This window comes from Poromitra crassiceps (assembly GCF_964638095.1).
Source record: "Poromitra crassiceps genome assembly, chromosome: 5".
Taxonomy (NCBI): Eukaryota; Metazoa; Chordata; class Actinopteri; order Beryciformes; family Melamphaidae; genus Poromitra; species Poromitra crassiceps.
Genome location: NC_139642.1, coordinates 27,252,316 through 27,270,664, shown reverse-complemented (window position 1 = coordinate 27,270,664; position 18,349 = coordinate 27,252,316). Strand labels below are relative to the sequence as shown.

Here is an 18,349-nt window from a genome sequence, read left to right as displayed (position 1 = left end):
GTCCACCAGAATCTCCAGCTGCCTCGCCTCCTCGAGGCCAGAAGCCGAAATCAAATCAATAACGTGTCTACATAGCTACCAAGTTTTGTCAGACTAAAAACTTAATTTAAGTACACTGGTATCAACCCTAGAATATCAACCTTAACATGAACAACCGAACTAACACTTTTTTTGTTTGTTTTTAAAACAAATATACAAACTCTACCCACTTGTCTCGTCTAATTCCCCCCCCCCCTCCCCATCCGTTACCTCTCTTCCTTCCAATGGCCACTGCGCCCCCTAGTGCTTCCACCTGCACCTGCACAGCTCCAGTCGAGCTGCTCCAGACAAGCAGCTTCTATTTACAGCGTCTCCCAGCAGCCTGAGTGGGGGGAAGGTTCCAGCACGACAGCTCTGAAGGCATCAGGGCACATTCAGACAGGGAGATGTGCATCAACAACCGATGACACCCAGAGGGAAATTCGGACAAGTTGCTCTTTCTGTCTTTCTAGTAAAATTACTGTTCCAAGTCCCTTCAACAAATTGCACTTTGGTGTAAAATGGAACTCTTGTACAAGTTCTTTTTTTTTTTCTTTTTTTAACTTCTGTCTATTTTCTCATCTGTGAACAGCATTGATGGACCATAACATCTTCAAAGAAATGACAAATCTTTTTAGAAAATTAAGGAGGATGGGCCAATGTAAAAATGTATGAAGAGGGCAACTCTTTATCATCCAAATATAGATACAATAAAAGTTAAAACTGCAATGTTGTGAAGGCTCTTTCGAACCATTTCATAACTCACCCCTCTGAAACTGAAACTAGCCCCCGTGCCACAGGTAAACAAAACAAAAGGAGGCACAATCATGTTTTAATTTCTACAAATGGCCCCTCCTCCAGTGGCCATTCTGAATCCTGCATAATACAGTATCGCCCACAATCACCTTTTCTGGCCTCTGCTGTGTCCCGCCTCCACTGACAGCAGAACCAATGATAAAGCAGCTAGTGCCCCTTCTGCAGCTGTGGCCCTACGTACGCAGGACTCAAAAGAGAAATCGCAGCCAGTGCCACCACAGCAAAAAACCCCGTGAAGAACATCTCCAGAACATTGCAGAGGAATAAAAGGTGGCACCACTACTTGAGGGACTTTTGCTGACCTCTTCAGATCTTTTGAATGGGGGGGGGGGGGGGGGGGGGGGTGTCAATTGAGGAACTTGCGACACTTCTTTGCGGCGCAGTTGCAGGGCAGCTTGGTGCTGGCGTCCTCGATGGGGAACTTGTAGTCGTAGGTGAGCTCCTCTCCGCAGTAGATGCGACGGGCGGCGAAGATGACGATGTGCTTCTGGCCGTCCACGGTGATGACCCGCGAGTAGCAGTTGGGCTCACAGGAGTGGTTGATGAAGCGGGCAGCGTTGCCGTGCACCGTGGCGTCGACCACCTCGTAGTCGTCGATGCGGAACATGTAACAGCCAATCCCCTTCAAGGAAAGAACAGTTCGATAATGTGTTCTATGGTCACAGTACTTTTTTCTAGTATTTTTCAAGTATACAACTAATGACATGTTGCACAGTCTCCAGGCCCAGTTATCCCTTTACTCACCTTGCCATCATAATATTTCTCCCGTTTGTCAGTGAGCACAGAGCGGATGACGTTGCCGGAGTATTCGATGACCATCTCCGCTGCATCAATGGCTTTCTTGCAGAACAAACCTCGGCCATGAATGGGAGATCTACAGTGGAATAGAGTTTACAGTGATGAGTCACGGTCAATTGCCTCTGTCCCTTCCTTTTTTTTAATATATATTATGTACTTTGTGGATATGGTAGGTGGCATACTAGAGGATAAGGCCATTGTTTTTTTTATTGCATTGCTTATTATCAAACAAATCCTATGAAAATAACAAAATGCGTTTGCTATACTCCAATTACTTTCTGACTTCCCACGTACTGTTTTTAACCGTCAACCTGGAATTCATTGGCTCAAAATGTAAGCTAAAAAACCTTGACGGCACCGCGGCTCAGTGGTTAACACTGTTGCCTCACAGCAAGAAGGTCCCCAGGTTCAAACCCCGGGTCCGTCCCACGTCCTTTCTGTGTGGAGTTTGCATGTTCTCCCCGTGTTCGTGTTCGTGTGGGTTTTCTCCGGGTGCTCCGGTTTCCTCCCACCACCAAAAGACATGTCTGTTAGGGTAACTTAATACTGCTGCCAGTGCCCCTGACCAAGGCAATGGCAAAAGAACTGGAGTTGGTCCCCGGGCGCTGCACTGCACACCTAGTTCTAGGAAGGTTCCTAGTAGAGGATGGGTCAAATGCAGAGGATGAATTTCCCCATGGGGATGAATAAAGGATAACTTAACTTACCTTGATATACAGCTCACAAAGATATAGTTTTTCAATGTGAAAAGTCACTGTTACCATGAAAAGTCAGACTGCTGTAGTTATTACCAAATCAATTTCAAATTCTTCATTACGCCAGGGACTTTTTCAATGCTATGGAACTACTTTCGTAAGTCGGCTGGCCTGGTGCATCGCGATGATGAGCAATGGCAGGGCTCTTTGACATGTTTTTAATCGTTTTTTTCTTCTAATTAAGTTCTATGGTTGCTGGGACAAGATTGGCTGGCAAAAGAAAATCCTTGCTGTCGTAGCATTTGTTGAAAGGAAGCAATGCATAAAAAAAACACCAGCCTTATCCTTTAAGCTAAACGGCCAATGCCAGCCTATAGTTTCCAGTTCATTTTGGCAAACACCAGCCTGTGGTGATGAATAGAAATGAAAATGTAGATTTAGCACTGCCACAAAGGTGGACAGATTAAAATGCTTTAGGGTAAATTGTAAATCTCAGTACGGAGGAAGTTGAATGGCGGAACAAACCGTTACTCCAAATCCTTCATTCCCTCAGCCATTCGGCTGTTGAATGCAGAGAAGTAGAAACTGCACTGACTGTATGCATGTAGTATGTACTTGAACCAATAACACTGTGCATCCTAGCATTTGCACTTTTTTGGTATGCAATTTTTTATTTTTTATGTCTCTTTTAAAACCAATTGTTTACACATGCACCTTATGCACTTTACATGTGTACAAACAATGTTGCGCCATGCACCTATGCGGCTCAGATCCATGTGTGCTGAGGGACACGAGGAACCAAAACGCACTTCCCCTTGGTTTGATCACACTGAGCTTCTCTCTTGTTTATCTTCTATTGTATGTATGCATTTTGTATCTTGTGATTTAGGACTGAGATGTGTTTACCCGCAACGGTGATGAACTGCAGAAACTGAATTGCCCCTTGGGGATAAATAAAGTTTTCTGAATCTGAATGAATCTGAAACAGAGCCATTTAACATCACATACATAGTCTGCTCCCGTGGCAGCTTCTCCTCCACCTGAATAATTAAAGCGTAACAAAGCACCACTGGTCTAACCTGTAGACTCCTACAGTTTCCTTGGAGGTGGTCTTGAGATGCTTGAATTTCACAGCCAGGGGGAGCTCCATGGAGGCTCGCCTGCAACAATAAGATGAATAAGAAGCATAAGGTTCTGTATGGTTACTATAACATTTGCCAAATGATCAACAATCTGTCATTTTTCTTTTCATGAAAAATAACTCTATTGGAACAGTGTTTTGAGTCAAGTGGAAAGGAGGAGTGTGTGTACCAGGTAACTGACCTGGCAGTCCTGAGCTGCCCTTCTTCCTCATCCTCTTCCTGCGGCCGGTACTCCGGCGGCTGGCGGTGTTTGGAGGCCAGGAAGTTGAACATGTCAAATACAGACCTCCTGGAGGGGACACAGATGGAGTAGACACCAGTCAGAAACACACACACACCCACACAGACAGACAGCTCAACAATAGGGCTTGCCCGATTGCCCGGGGCAAGTAAAATGCCATGTTGGGCTAGTAAATCTAGTAACTCGCTTAAAAAGATTTTGTATGTTTTGTATGCATGTTTGATTGATATGGTTTCATTAGGGGTTTAGATGCAAAGCATCTGCTATAGCCTGTACTGTCACTCACTGAGCCACACACACGGTTAAGCTCACTCACTCACAGTTAATGAGTGTGTCATCATACCATTTTCAATATGCAAGAATGTTTGTGGTTTCGCATCTATGACAGTCACTGTGTCCTTGTTCTGTTTATAAAGATTACACATAACACTATACTCTGGTGGGCCGGATGTAGGTATGTTTTGAAAATAATCACTAGATCAGCTATGGAGCTATGGAGTGGAGAGCATTTGGTTGACCTGCTGGTCCCCCCTTCAAATTCCCTTGGACTCATAGGCCGAGTGTCCCCTCGTTACCTGTGGTGCATCTCTGCACGGGCCGAGCCGTGGGGGTTGATGGGAGGCTGGTGGGTCTCTTCAGGCTTGTGGAAGCGGAAGCGGTAGCTCCGACAGTGTCTGGAGCCGTACAGCTGCTCCAGCAGGAAGACCACTGCCTCATGGACCACGCCCAACATCCTCAGCCCATTCACACCTGGGGGGGGGGGGAAATGCAGGAACAGGAAACAGCAACATGAGTCCACAAGGAGTCAAAAAGCTTTTTTCCCCCATCCCAGTGTCAAGAGAAATCTTTTGAAATATGGGGGGAAAAAAAATGAAAATCAGGTGCATTTCCATCAGCTAGACTGAAGCAAATAAATATACTTCCTAAAAAGAAAATGCATCCATGAGATAAATGCAATGTCTTTCAAGGATTGATTAGCATTGGCCAAGTTGTTCAGACTTCATGAAATATGGCCATACAACCATGACAGGCATACAAGGCTGCCACTCTTTTTTTGTAATGATAGATTTCGAGCACTTTTCAAGGACAAATTTCAAAATGATGGGACGATAATTCACAGAGATGTTCACTCGTAGGTCGTCTAATGCAAATTTGTTTCCAGTCATGCTTACACATTGGAATTAATCATCAACACTTAACATAAACTTAGCATTTCTTAAGTGCTCTCAGGATCTCGGTAACTAGCAATGACACAGCGCAGAGAGTGATACTGTAGATAGGAAGAAGTGTAGCACTTTCCAGACCTGTGGCAACTCTGCTTATACAAGCAACAGAGTGTATGTCATAGAGAGGCAAAGTGGAACATCACTTCCTGCTTTCTCCCTGTACCAGCGCTGCAAAAAATATGAATGGCGGTGGACGGAGAATAAGGTTACGTTTTGGTCCCGTTTGAATTGTGCCATAGGGTGCCAACGCTAATTTTGTCAATTTAAAACATAACTTTGCATGTCAAGAAAGTCACAGTTTGTCGTCAAACTGAAACGTAGGGGTTAGTTTCGTATAAAAACGACATAGCTCGTGGAAGCTCGTGGCATGTCGCCGGTCTTCAGCTTTGCCGGTAGAGAAAGTGACGTCACTTAGGCGACAGTGCAAGCATGTAGTCTTTCTGATTTATAACTTCTAGTGCAACAGTTTGGCGACAAACTGTGACTTTCTTCACATGCAAAGTTACGTTTTAAATGGACAAAATTAGCGTTGGCACCCCGTGGCACAATTCAAACGGGATCAAAAAAGTAACCTTATTCTCCGTTCACCGCCATTCATATTTTTCGCAGTGCTGGTAGAGGGAGAAAGCAGGAAGTGACGTTTCACTTTGGCTCTCTATTTCTGGGAGGCTGTGGTGGACCGAAATTTTGCAGACAGACTTTGACACCAAATGTCACAACATGATTATTTTAGCCTGGTAAACCAGCCGGTCACGTGACCTCACATTTTATTTTGTTCTGAGGGACCGTCTGGCCTGAAGTTTTCACCCAGTGCTTGCAGGGGCGGGAGCATGGCCAGGATTAGTTCATTGACAAACGCCTTCAGCCAATCAGCGTAACAAAACACTTGACGTCATCGGAGTGCGCTGTTCAGTGCAGAGCCAGCCACTTTAGCATGTAGCAACATTAGCAAGCTAGCGACGTAGCGTTATGGCTGAATCTGCTGTAAATGATTTTTGCCAAATCCAGTTGGAAGAATAGTGAAAAAGTCTTTTCCGCCGAGAAACTCCGCAAGTGCATACTCTTGCTCTTGTTTAATTGTTATTGAGTCTATTTCTGCAATAACTTCACTTATGGCTGTGTTTATGCTAATGTTAACATTACTACTTCGGGAAACCGCAATGATTGCTACAGCGTTGGCCTGTATCATCAACTACGTCAGTTCGTCCCTGATTGGCCAACTTGCGCTGTCAATCACAGGGCACTGAGTGCAGTTGCTGATTGGCTCGTCCGCTTTGCAGTTTCTGCTAAAGCCCTCTCAGGGCTTGAGGCCCGACGGTCCCACAGAACGAAATGAAATGTGAGTTCATGTGACCGGCTGGTTTACCAGGCTATTATTATTTAGCCTATTCAACAAATCTATTTCCACCTGCTATTTATTGCAGAACTCCTTATTGACAAAAAAAATCCATCTAACGCAAGCATTAAAAATTGTGATATCCAGGACATTGTTCAAAATGTATTGTTTGCATTCAGTATAATTTCATATTAAAATTAGCATGAAAACACTTTGGAAACACAGCTACTGATTCATCAGACGTTAGCATTGAGAGCAATCAAGCTTGGGGAGAACGGGAGACACCAGCTGGTGTTGTGTTCTTAATTAATTCTCATGAAGATTTGGAATACAGAGTTTGAATAACAACGGTTCTATTCTTCTTCTAAATCCTTTTCATATATTGTAGTTGGAGTGATGCCTCACCTTCAAACGAGAGCTCTTTGAGTCTGGCATTGGAACGAGCCTCCTGCACCTTATCAGTCAGGGATTTCCAAGCCTCTGTAGAGGAGCAGGAAGACGGTTAAAACAGGATAGATGAGTGATTCATACACAATGTATGATTCACAGTCAGGCATACAGTAGGGGAGGTAGGTAGGGTAGATGAAATATGTTCTGTGGGTCCAGTGTGCAATGCGTCATAGATCAAACAATACTTGGTTCTAATATTTTCGTCATCATCCTCAACCATAAAACTATATCTTATATTCTCTTTTTATTATATAGGTTTGTTGAATACTCAGTTCTCAGTGTCCAATGAAATGAAAGCATTTCGAGTGGTGTTATTTCTGAATCCCCAGACTACAGTTTCAATCTTATCGTACCACCCTGCAGTCAAGAAGTCCATTAAATCTTGTTGATTTGTAATCATCAAATCAAATGATCTCGTGACACTTTGCATCAAAAAGGCATTAGTCCTCAGTTACTGCAGGCCGATCTGCTTGATCATTGTTGTGGTGGAAACTTATAAAGTTACTTTAGCCTGTAATAAATTAATTTACTTTCAAATGATATGTGTTTTTGGTAAGTAGCCATGTAATAAGTGAGATAATGTACAGCAGTAACCCGGTCATCATGGTATAACAAAGTCCGACGGGGTGATTCAAGATTCTGCCATGAAGTGGTGTACATTATCCCTTACATAACATAATAATCATTTATATAAACTAAACGTAACAAATCGGGTGTAGGTGAGATTATTCTCGCTCACCTTCAATACTCTCACAGCGGATGTGGAAGCCGTCCTCACTGCAGATTTCAAAGATGATGCCTTTCTTGGGTTTGCTGTCCAGAGCCATGTCCTTGCCATTACCTTCCTGGTCTGAGGGACAGGCCACCAGGAGGGACCCTGCTCCCCTACCGCCACCAGACCTTTTGTCCTTCTCCACCGCTTTCCCCATTAAAACCGGAGCTTCAGAAGCCTTTGTACCAAACACACTGGAAACATGAAGATTTTAGGTAAGTACCAAGTAACTGTATTAACTTGTCTTCTATTGGGAGTTTTGAGTATAGGAATGGGTGACTAGCATGAATGACTCCCCACCTCTTGTTGGTTGCCTTGTCTGTGGGCTTGCCCGTGTCCATAGGTTCAGGGGAGTTCAGCTCTCTGGAACTGCACACAGAGAAAGCAAGAAAGGTTCAAAATGGGAATGCATTTCATTGTTAGTATTTTACTTAACAGTTGCTTACTTTCATTCCAAGGATTATAGACTGTGCAGAGTATCGAGTTCAGCAAGCCTCAAGCTGTATTGAGACTGGATTATTTTGATGCAGGGGTGAGATGAGATACTGAACTTAATCTAAGCGAGAACATTCTTCTGTACAAATCATTTCTATTGTTTATGGAGAAGTATCATGAATAAAACAAACTCACAATCCTATTCTTGCATTCAGAAAGAATTACATGTCATCACCATGAATACGGGACTGTGTGAAATCTGTACTTGTTTGAGAACTAAGAGGTTTAAAAACGACGATTGTAGTAAGAAATTGGTGTTTCTTGATAGACAATTCTATCAAGTCATTAAAGAGAATTCAATCTGTTACTTGTGTAAACAGCAGTTAAATTAATTTTGTGCTGATAGTAGGGGTCCCAAATGCTCTAGATATAGATTAATTTCGAACATGGTGCAAAACAAAACAAAAGATGCCAAGCAAGAATAGACAATTGAATTCACAGCATATACAGCAAATTCTCAACAATACTGTATATAATTACATGTCTATTGGCTAAATATGAATGTAATATTATAATGTAATAACTAACATGTAACATCCCACTCATGCTCAAAAGGTTTGTCAAAATTATCGACTATTATACCTGTTCATTAATGTGAATTGGAATAAACTCAGTACACCATAAATAGATCTCAAATCCCAAAATGAATATGATTGTCTCACCATGGGTTGGAGGGAGATGGTCTTCCTCCAGGGTTGCTGTGATGCTCTTCTGCCTGCCAGGCCTTGAGCTTCTTCCCGCTGGTTTTGTCTGGACTCTGCCTACTCCTCTTAGCTTTCTGTTTGCCTTTTGGTGGTCCTGAAACCGTTACTGCTGCTGACACTACTGTGGTGGAGCCAGGCTGCCTTTGTTCTGTGGACCTAGAAATTGGGTTCGTTCTAGAGCTCTGGGTCTGGGTGAACACCCCAACAACACGCCCCGTGGCCGAGCTTATGGAGGTGGCTGGGACAGGGGTTAAAGTTACAGTGGTGTTAGGACTAGAATCCAAGGTCTGGGCTCTGTTAATCGGCTGTGTTTGATGTTGTAGATGGACACCACTGCTGTCTGTCTCTCCATGTTGGCTGACAGCCATGCTGATGGTCTGTTGGGAGGGCAGGACACAGATGCTGCTGGCGATGGAGGTCTGGACAGAGGAGCTGAGCTGCGACATTAAGGGAGCTCCTCCTGCTGTCTGAAGGACCATTGGCTGATCTGACAGGCCCAAGCCATGGGGGCCGGCCTTGAAGAGGAGGCTGCTAATTGGCCCAGTGATCTCGGTCGAGCTAAGGACAGGGGTGGAGAGGGAGACTGATCCTGGAGCAAGAATGCCGGTGGCACCGCTAGGAGCCACTGAAACGACATTCAACACCGACTGATTGGGGTTGAGACCGGAGACCGTGCAGGGCAGAAGGTGAGTAGAGGAATCGTGACCCAGGATACCAGTCTGGGCAGTACCGGGAATAGGCATCCTCTGCTGAAGGAGAGCCGTGGGCTCAAAGTACATAACCCCACCTGATTTTGGTCTCTTGATAATATTTGGAACCTTGCGTTGGGAGGTGGAGAGGGTGCTTAACTCTACCAGACCACCGGGTTGGCCGGGGATGCTAGCAGTAATCTGAGGGGATGCCAGGTTGATGAGGGTCATGTTTGTAGTGGGCGCCACGTCGGCTGGGGCCAGAGTAGGCTGGCTACGGTTACGGGCCAGCTTTTTGGTCCTTCTCGGCTGGAGACGAGAAATGGGCCTCTTCTTGCCGTGAGCGGAGGCGAGCACAGTTTGGGAAGAAGAGAGGGAGGAGGCACTGGACACTATGGCCAACTCGCGGGGCCGGCCAGCCTCTGAAAGCAGAATCTGTGATTGGTCATGCTGGGAGGGCACCCCAATAAGAAGCCCCGAGGTGGTGCTGGGGATTCCAGTCTGAAAGCTTGCCTGGGTGGTTCCTGTAAATGTGTGAATCTGAGGGTGGTGGGGCATAGTGCCCAGGACTTTGCCCCCAGCAAAGGGGGCTGTAGATAGACCAGCATTCAACCCTGTGGTGAGTGTCATGGAACTCAGCACTGCTGGAGAGCTGGGCGCTTGAGCTTGAGTGACGCCATTAGGGAGAGTCTGAAGGACATAGAGGGGCTGGAACTGCTGCTGGACCAGAATGAGCTTCTCGGGTCCTGGTTTGATGACTGCTGGGCTGGAAACCGGAGCCTGGGAGGGGCACGGGCCTGAAACAGGACTAGAGCTGCTTCCTGCTGCCGCTGAAGCTGGAAGATACTTCTGACCCTGAAGGGGCAGGGAGGGGGAACTAGGCAGACCAGGGGTACCAGAACTTCTTGGAACATCCTGGTTACCTGGAGGTTCCACGACCTGGCCAATAGCAGGGCTGGGAATGAACTGTTCAGGAGTCATGTGACCTTCTGTCACCTGTGTTTCCCTATTTCCCAAAGCTGTACCATCATGCTGGTTCTCTGATGGTGACACGCCTGGCCCTCCTCTCTTCTTGTTCCCACCCTTCTCCCCGCTGATCGTTTCTGGGTCAGAGGTCAAGCCTAACATGGTGCGGTCTGAAGTGTCTGAGATGAGACTCCCAGCAGTGTGATTCTGACTGGCACTGACAGTGGGGCTGCGAGTGGTCAGGACAGAGAGGTCAGAAGGTAGCTCCAGAGGAAGGCCATATGGCTCCTCAACCGATATTGAGCTGTTCACGCTACTCTCCACTACCCCTCCACTCTCAGCACTGGCCAGTGGCTGGGGGAAGTCCTCAAACAGGATGTCTTTGCGCCTGTTGACGTCCACACCAACATATCCCTCATCCAGAAGCAGCTCTGAGGACGAAGGCTCAGATTGCTGACCCAGAGCCTGCATTGACATGGAAGGCGTGTTGAGGACAAACTCCATGATGTCTGACGGCAGGATGTTACCACAGTCATCACTATTGTTGTTGTCCGAGTCGGATTTAAGCAGATCTGTGCTGAGGGACAGCTGGGCCTCCAGAGGGTCTTGTTGGCCCTGACTCTGTGGCTGGGACTTGACCCCACCTCCAAGAGGGAGACAGTTGTCTTTCTGGTTCTTCCTGCTTTCTCGGCTGTTACCGCTCCCTCCTCCTGCTGCTCCGCCACTGTTGTTATCAGCCTCCTTGCCTGAGTCATGGGAGTCCAGCTTCTCAGTGTGCCTTTCTCTGCCCCTCCTTTTAGGAGTACTCTTATGTGGGGTGGAAGAGGAAGTGGCCGTAGTGGTGGTGGTGGTGCTGGTGGTACAGATGCTGGCGTCGCTCTCCGAGCCATCATCAACACCATCAAGCTGGCCAATCTGCTGCTTGCCCAAGCTCCTGTTAAACACAACAAAGAAAATATGCCAGATTATTATTACAGATGATATATATAACCGCAGAAACCAGATTTTTACTGGGGCAAGATAAACACATGGATACCAATAAATTGGAGTGATCAAGGATAATTAAAAAATCTCTTGTGTACTTACATACTACTCAGTAGGTCATCTCCAGGTCTTCCATGTCCCCGCTGTTGCTGCTGCTCCTCATCTTTGAGGAAGCGCTGGAGCTGGGAGCCCCTTCCCAGACACTGGTCTATCCCCGCTATAGACGGCAGCCCCCCTCCGCCAGGATTAATGATTGTTCGGGTAAAGTTGTAGTAGTAAGGATCTTTACCCCTCGGTTTCATCCCACCCTCCTCATCCTCTCCACTGTCCACTGAAGACGAGGAGGTACTCATATCATCTGCTCCATCCACCTGTCCCTCAGCTGATCTCCTGCTGCCGCCAGTCCTCCTCTTAACCACGCCCCCTGTCCCATCCCCGCTGCCGTAGAAGGGGAGGTCCTCCTCGCCATATGAGCGAACCCCATAGAAGGGCGTGAGGCCAAAGAACATGTTGGAACGTGCACGGGCACTGCGTCGAGGGTAGCGCCGCTTGGCCGAGCCTGATCCATCACTATCGTCCTCGTGATGCTTATCATCCATCCTTTCATGGTCGTCTTCTGCCCCGTCCCCCTCGTCCTCGGTGCCTTGAGTGAGGAGGCTGTGGTGGTCTCGGTGCTCGCTGCGTGGGTGCTCTGTGCACTGTTCACCCTCCTCTAGATGGGTCTGTGTGTCCGATTCAGAGCTGTCACTGCTGCTGGCGGAGGGTGAGGAGAAAAGAGCAGAGCGTGCAGATCGACGAGTCCCCTGGCCTGCAGGAGAGACTGTGGATGTGGTGGTGCTGGAGCAAGAAGAGGAAGTACTGCTGACAGTGCTGGTCCCGTTAGGGTCAGTCTTAATATCAGTCTTTAGTGGGGTTACAGAGGGGGGTTTGACCGGTCTCTTTTTGTCCCTAGAAGGCAACGGCAGCTGGTTAACTGTTGGTTTGGTGTGAGACTGCAGAGATGTCTTCACTCCTCTCTCTGGAGCTATGCTAGCCGGCTGCAACTGTTGTAAGTTGTCCAGACTGGAACTGTTCTTTCTCTCAGGACAAGATGAACTTTCTCTATTCTTACAGAATGACCTGTCTGCCCCCTGGCTCTCCAGCTTCTCCACCTGAGCCTTCCCATGAGCTTTGGTGCTGTTTCCCAGCATGGGCGCTTTGCTATTGCTGCTGTTACGAGAGTTGGGGGTTTGAGCCTGTGCGTTGGAGCTGCCAGTAGCTTTTGTATTGTTGTTGAGGAGAGTTTTCTTGTTGCTGCTGTTGCTGTTGGGGAGGGTCTTCTCTTTGTCACCGTCTTTGGACACCTCTCTGCTGCCCGGTGTCCTAACTTTGGAGTGTTTGTCTTTGGCAGCTGCAGCTGGGGAGGCCTGGTGTGAGGAGCCTCGTTTGATAATGTCATCTTCTGCTGGTGCCCTCGACGGCCATAGCGGTTTCATGGCCACTGCGGGGGCCGGACTCGATGAGTAATCATTGGATTTTCGTGCACCGCTCTTCTGGAATGAAGGCTGCGGGGAGCCCGATTTCCGAACAACAGAGTCCTTATTGAGAGGGGCTGGTATGGACGTCCCACTCCCACTTTCCTTCCCTGATTTGGGTTTGTCCTTAGACTGGGTGCTGTTGGAGGTGGAAGTGGACCGATGGCGAGGCAACAAACTGGGGCTGGCTGAGACATCCTGCTCTTTGCCTCCCTGTTTCCCCTGTTTGTCTGTCTGCTTGGAGCTGCCACCTCTCTGTTGACCTGTGAGAACAGCGGTGCCCATGGGAGGGGAGGACTGGCCTGAGCCTGCAGGCGCCAGTCTTGGGCTCTTACACTCACCTCCAGCCTGTTTGGATTGACTGCTGGGGTTGCTGTCTTTCCCTGAGCCAGAGTCTTTGTTTCTCTCTGTGCTTCGATAACTAGAGTCTCTGGAGGGAGGTCTGCCCTTGTCAGAGTCTCTGCTGGAAGGTCTGTCCTTACCTTGGCCTAGGTCTTTCCCTCTATCTGTATCCCTGCCGTATTGCCTATGCTTCTCAGAGTCCTTAAGCCCTGCATCTCTATTGAGTGGCCTACCTTTTTCAGTGTCCTTATAGTTGTGGTCACTGGATGGCTGTTTGCCCTTGTCTGAGTCTCTATTGCTTGAGTCCCTGCTTGCCTGTCTCCCCTTCTCAGAGTCCCTGTTTGCTTGTCTCCCCTTCTCTGAATCCCTAAAGCTGGCGTCTCTACTGAGAGGTCTTCCCCTCTCTGTCTCTTTCAGACCTGGGTCTTTACTCACCGCTCTCCCCTTGTCTGGGTCTTTGGAAAGTAGTTTCCCCTTGTCAGAGTCTTTCTGCCCAAGTTCTCTAGACAATCTATTTTTCTCAGAATCCTTCAAGGCTTGGTCTCTGCTGGACATTCTCCCCTTGTCTGCGTCTCTGAAGCCTTGGTCTCTGGATGGCTGTGATCTGCTCCTGTCCGTACAGGACAGTCTACCTCTCTCGCCATCCCGCTGGATGGGATCTTTGCTTGGGTGTCTGGCCTTCTCGGGGTCTCTGGCAGGGGAAGGGATGAGGGGAGGGGGTGAGGTCAGGGGTCGTGATGAGTTCTGTGGGGGGGAGGTCAGCCCTCTATGTCTGTTGGGCTGCTGAGGAGGGGGGGAGAGAGAAGGAGTGCTGTGGCGTCGTGAGCCAATGTTCCGCATGCCTGGATTCAGCAGGGGGTCTCCTACTGTCACAATCTCATGACTTTGGGACTGAGTGGATCCTCCTTGAAAGACAAAAAAGGGGAAAAATATTTGTGTGACAAGGTGACGCTTCAAACTGCCAGGAATAACAAACACCTTCGACTAGAATGGAATTGCTCTTAACTGATATTCTAGAATAGAAAGTCAAAATAGGCGTAATTAAAGATGGAAAGTTTGAACTTCCCTCTTTTCAGGGATCCTCATATTAGTCACACTGAAAATATCCCTTCTATCTCTCCTCAGCTCTTAATTAATAGCGTCAGGGCACTATGGCTCCGTCTCTGCACTCCCTGATATTGGGTGTTTGTAATTGTGGTGAAGTCGCTCTGGATAAGAGCATCGGCTAAATGCTGAATTGTAAATAGTGTAATTATATAGTCAATATCTGTCAAAAATAATTTGAGAGTCAGAGTGTATGTTTGTACCTGGAGAGGGCATGGGTCTGGGACCCGGTGAACGCTGACAAGGGGGGTAGCTGGGGTGTCGGTTCCTGGTGTAAACTCTGAGCTTGGGGGTGTGGGCAGGGGACAGGGCGTCAGAGCGCCTTGGGGAGTCAAATGGGTCAGGAAAGTCTTTATCTGAAAACAGAATTGGACACAGAACATCATTTTGTTGAGCATGTTTTACTCTCAAATAAGATATATATTGTAAAAGAGGCTAACCTAAAGATCACTTCACTCTGTAGGTTGAACCAACCTGCTAAAGGAGGAGGGCTGTGTGCTATGGTGCGATTCTCCTCCGGAGCCATCATGCTCTTCAGGTCAGACTCTACCAGTGGAGGGCGACAAACGAGGATCCTACAGGTATACACACAGCGCTTGCGGGCATCTGAAGTACTCCAGTACACCCTAGAACACCTGGGGAGAGAGAGAGAGAGTGAAAGAAATATATTAGTTTACCAAAATTAACACAGCAATTTCAATTTCCTCTGACGTTAGATGGACTGTAATTGCACAGTAGCAATTGATAGTAGTGGTGATAGTTACTTTAACCCATTGATACCTGATGCAGCATTTGCGTGTATATCCCTCATTTGTGTGCGTATCCCTTTAAGACCGCGAACACACACAAATGCTGCATCAGGTATCAATGGGTTAAGTAGAAAGATGATGAGCACCTCAGACGTAAAATAAAAGTCAGGAAACTTACTGGTATCCTATGGGGAATAGTTTGCGCTTGCAGTCTGAGAGTTCAGTCAGTATCCCCAAGCAATCAATCGTCATGGAGCCTGAAATGACAGTTTATGCGTTTCAAGGAGCATTCAAGAGACACTTGGATCACAATTGAATGGTGGTTAGATTGCCACTATGGCCATTAGATGCTCATCCACCACCATCAGTCTCACCTATCATCATGTGGACATTTTCAGGCTCCAGTCCTGCCAGCCACTTCCTCCTGAGACTGATGCCCTCCAGGTCCACCAGGACCCTGCGGGTCACCTCAAACCCAGACACCACCTTGGGAAAAACAAAAGAAACAAAAGAAAGGTTAGAGTCTGGAGATGGTGAAGAGATTAAAATAATTAAAACGCAACTTTTGTTTTCAGCCTACATAACATAGTTCTTACAGCCACCCTGCATGCTTCACATATATTCGACGTGGTTAGTGATCTCAACGTACAAAATGTAGGCCTACACTACAGTATCCATTCTTGCCTGTCTCCATGGCACTTTATCGACTGGAGTCTGACTGAGCTCCAAAAAACCAGGAACCCCCGTTTCTTTCTAGTCCTTTAATAGCTTGCATTGATTTAGGAGCAAAGCAACCTTACGTTTTAGCACAGGTGGCTGCAATCCAAACGTATCAATGAATTTCCTTTCCTTTGACATAATAGTAAATAATGAGGTCTTCTTACCTCTCCCTTGATGAGGTCCCTGTGCCTCGGGCAGTAGACCTTCTTGTCCTCCAGGAAGACACAGTGGCACTGACGCGCACACATGAAGTGGTAGTTACTGGTGCAGGAAGTGAGGCAGCAGCCCACCGTGGCTCCTGGCCTCTGACACTTCTCACAGCGCTGAGCAGGAAAGCACATAGAAACATGTTGCGGATGTTTGTGCGATATATGTCAATAAAATAGAGCTCAATGGTCACGTGACGTCTCCAGCCCCGGAAGAGAACCCCCCATTCATTTTCTCCATACAATTTTTTTTATGGAGAACGTTTTTATTTGTGCTCCAAGTGAAATATTTTATGGTCACTCACGATTCAGTAGGTCACTGATTGGCTTCGTTCCAGCCTTAAAACTCGTTATATCCACCTTATTTCTAGCTGCCATGATGCCTGATGGGTGCTTCTTCCGCTTCCGGTGTAATAGACTGTTTTACAGTCTATGGTTTTAACTTGACAAAAAAAACGTCTATGAGGATTTTACAGCAGAGCCATTCTGCTCTACAGCCGTGTCGTTCGGGTGCTGGGATAACGTAATGCATTGTGGGTAGTCGGCTACTGTGGCTAATGCTAGCGGCTAGCGTAATAGTTACTTTACATGGCAGTAAAACGCCACTGAATGACCAAATTGATTGAACTTTTAACCATTTCGAGTAACACTGTTTCCATACGGACCCCCAGCGTTCGTTAGTTGTTTATAACGTGACTATATTTATAACTTTTATAACGTACTCCAGTTTCCGGTTTATAATTCGGGTCTGCAGCCGAGTATAACAAAGGAAATGGCAAGCCGCAACAATAAGTCACGTTAAACCGGACCTTGTACCCACGATTATTTTTTTACAGTGGGGCATTCAAAAATAAGGTGGATACGTTTTCTTTTGAATGTCTATGGAGAAAATGAATGGGGAATTCTCTTCCGGGTCTGGAGACGTCACGTGACTGTTGACCTCTATATACAGGAGGAACTTGCAATGGGTCATGTCTTACCAGCTGTTTTCCCCTGAGAACAGCCATGTGGACATTCTTCAGAGAGCCGTCATCATCCTCGAACACCTCGGCAGACCACAGGGCACAGTTCACATGGGTCCACTCGTTCTGACCGATGTACAGCAGCCTCCCGCCCTCCTGAAACACATCGGCATTGTTAAAAGTGGCACAGGCAAGTGACAAGGACTCAGCGTTATGCGTTAAGGTTAGTCCAAGTAGACTTTTGACTCACATTTGTGTTCTCATCTCCATACTTCAGACACAGAACACACTGTCTGTTGTCGCTCACGCCTGGTGGAGGAGGGAGCTCCAGGCTGTCTTCACAGTCTGAGGAGAAGATAACAGGCAAGGTTTGGACTTGTGAGGAAACCCGGTTAATAGCGACCAGGCATTCACAGACACATGTACAGTGTGTGTGTGTGTGTGTTGGAGGTGTGCCTCACCTGGTAGTAGTGGGGGTGGTGGGGGTAGAGTCGGGGGGAGTGGAGGAGGGGGGGCTGCTGGAGAGTCCGGTTCTCCGGGGGTCTTGGGCCGGGGGGCTGGGATGATCTTCTTCATGAGAAGGGGGTGCTCAGAGCGGGAAAGCTCCTCTCTCTCCTGCCACTGGGCGTAGTTGTGGTCCAGGGATGGAGGCAGCACAGCATTGGGGAGGAGACCACTGCTGGGGGCAGAGAGGAAGGATGGGTTATATTTCTGTCACCCTACTACAACTACTACTACTAGCATTGGCTCTGCCCTGCATGTCTTTCTCCTGCCAAAAGTAATGACCGTTTTATTACCAAAAAACCCACGTATAAACAAAGGAACAACCGCAAAGCATCCCTAGCTACTGTAACCATGAGGCATAAAGTGGGTTTACAACTTCAGCACAACCTGACCAGTAGAGAATTGTGCCAGGGCTGCAATTCATAGTCGAGTCCGTACGGCAGGGTTTCTATATCAAAACCACACGTATCACTATTGAGACTTCAGACTTCTACAAAGACCACAGCGTATTCAGCACCTCTAGGGGAGCTTTGTTAGCATGGGGTGGGGTTCAGAGAGGTTCCTGAATTGTTCTTGCTTTGGTGATTTTTGCTCATGAGAGGTCCGGTCTAGCAAGCATTGTGATATTCTGAAGGAAAAGCAAAACATTTCTCCGCATATAAGTCCTATTTTAAAACAAGTAAAGTATAGTAATGAGCCAACTTGGTTGATTGAAAATAATTAAAGTAAATAAATCATGTCTTTTTGAAAAGTTTGGTCACCCTGCAAATTTTTGGGAGTGTGCGGTCTTCATATGGACTTGTTCCTGAGTAGTTTGTTTTTATCTAGTATTTAAAAAAATAATTAAAATCTTAGCAAATTCCTCAGCAACTGTTATTCTCACAGGACAGTACATGTAACTGGGTAAGATCTACTT

General features: G+C 47.0%; 1 protein-coding gene across 1 annotated transcript in view; it reads right to left on the bottom strand.

Moving 5' to 3' along the window:
- Positions 1-1,180: 1,180 nt before the first annotated feature.
- kmt2a (lysine (K)-specific methyltransferase 2A) overlaps positions 1,181-18,349 on the bottom strand; it is a gene marked incomplete at both ends in the record, with an annotated part of 51,130 nt that continues 33,961 nt past the window's right edge. The window contains 18 exons of the mRNA XM_083637508.1: positions 1,181-1,456; positions 1,579-1,708; positions 3,407-3,487; positions 3,651-3,758; positions 4,286-4,460; positions 6,678-6,752; positions 7,462-7,688; positions 7,795-7,863; positions 8,652-11,282; positions 11,435-14,093; positions 14,496-14,648; positions 14,749-14,927; positions 15,220-15,298; positions 15,416-15,527; positions 15,926-16,084; positions 16,948-17,085; positions 17,180-17,274; positions 17,391-17,608. Coding sequence (XP_083493634.1) covers positions 1,181-1,456; positions 1,579-1,708; positions 3,407-3,487; positions 3,651-3,758; positions 4,286-4,460; positions 6,678-6,752; positions 7,462-7,688; positions 7,795-7,863; positions 8,652-11,282; positions 11,435-14,093; positions 14,496-14,648; positions 14,749-14,927; positions 15,220-15,298; positions 15,416-15,527; positions 15,926-16,084; positions 16,948-17,085; positions 17,180-17,274; positions 17,391-17,608 — 7,564 coding nt within the window. The remainder of the gene's footprint in view (positions 1,457-1,578; positions 1,709-3,406; positions 3,488-3,650; positions 3,759-4,285; positions 4,461-6,677; positions 6,753-7,461; positions 7,689-7,794; positions 7,864-8,651; positions 11,283-11,434; positions 14,094-14,495; positions 14,649-14,748; positions 14,928-15,219; positions 15,299-15,415; positions 15,528-15,925; positions 16,085-16,947; positions 17,086-17,179; positions 17,275-17,390; positions 17,609-18,349) is intronic.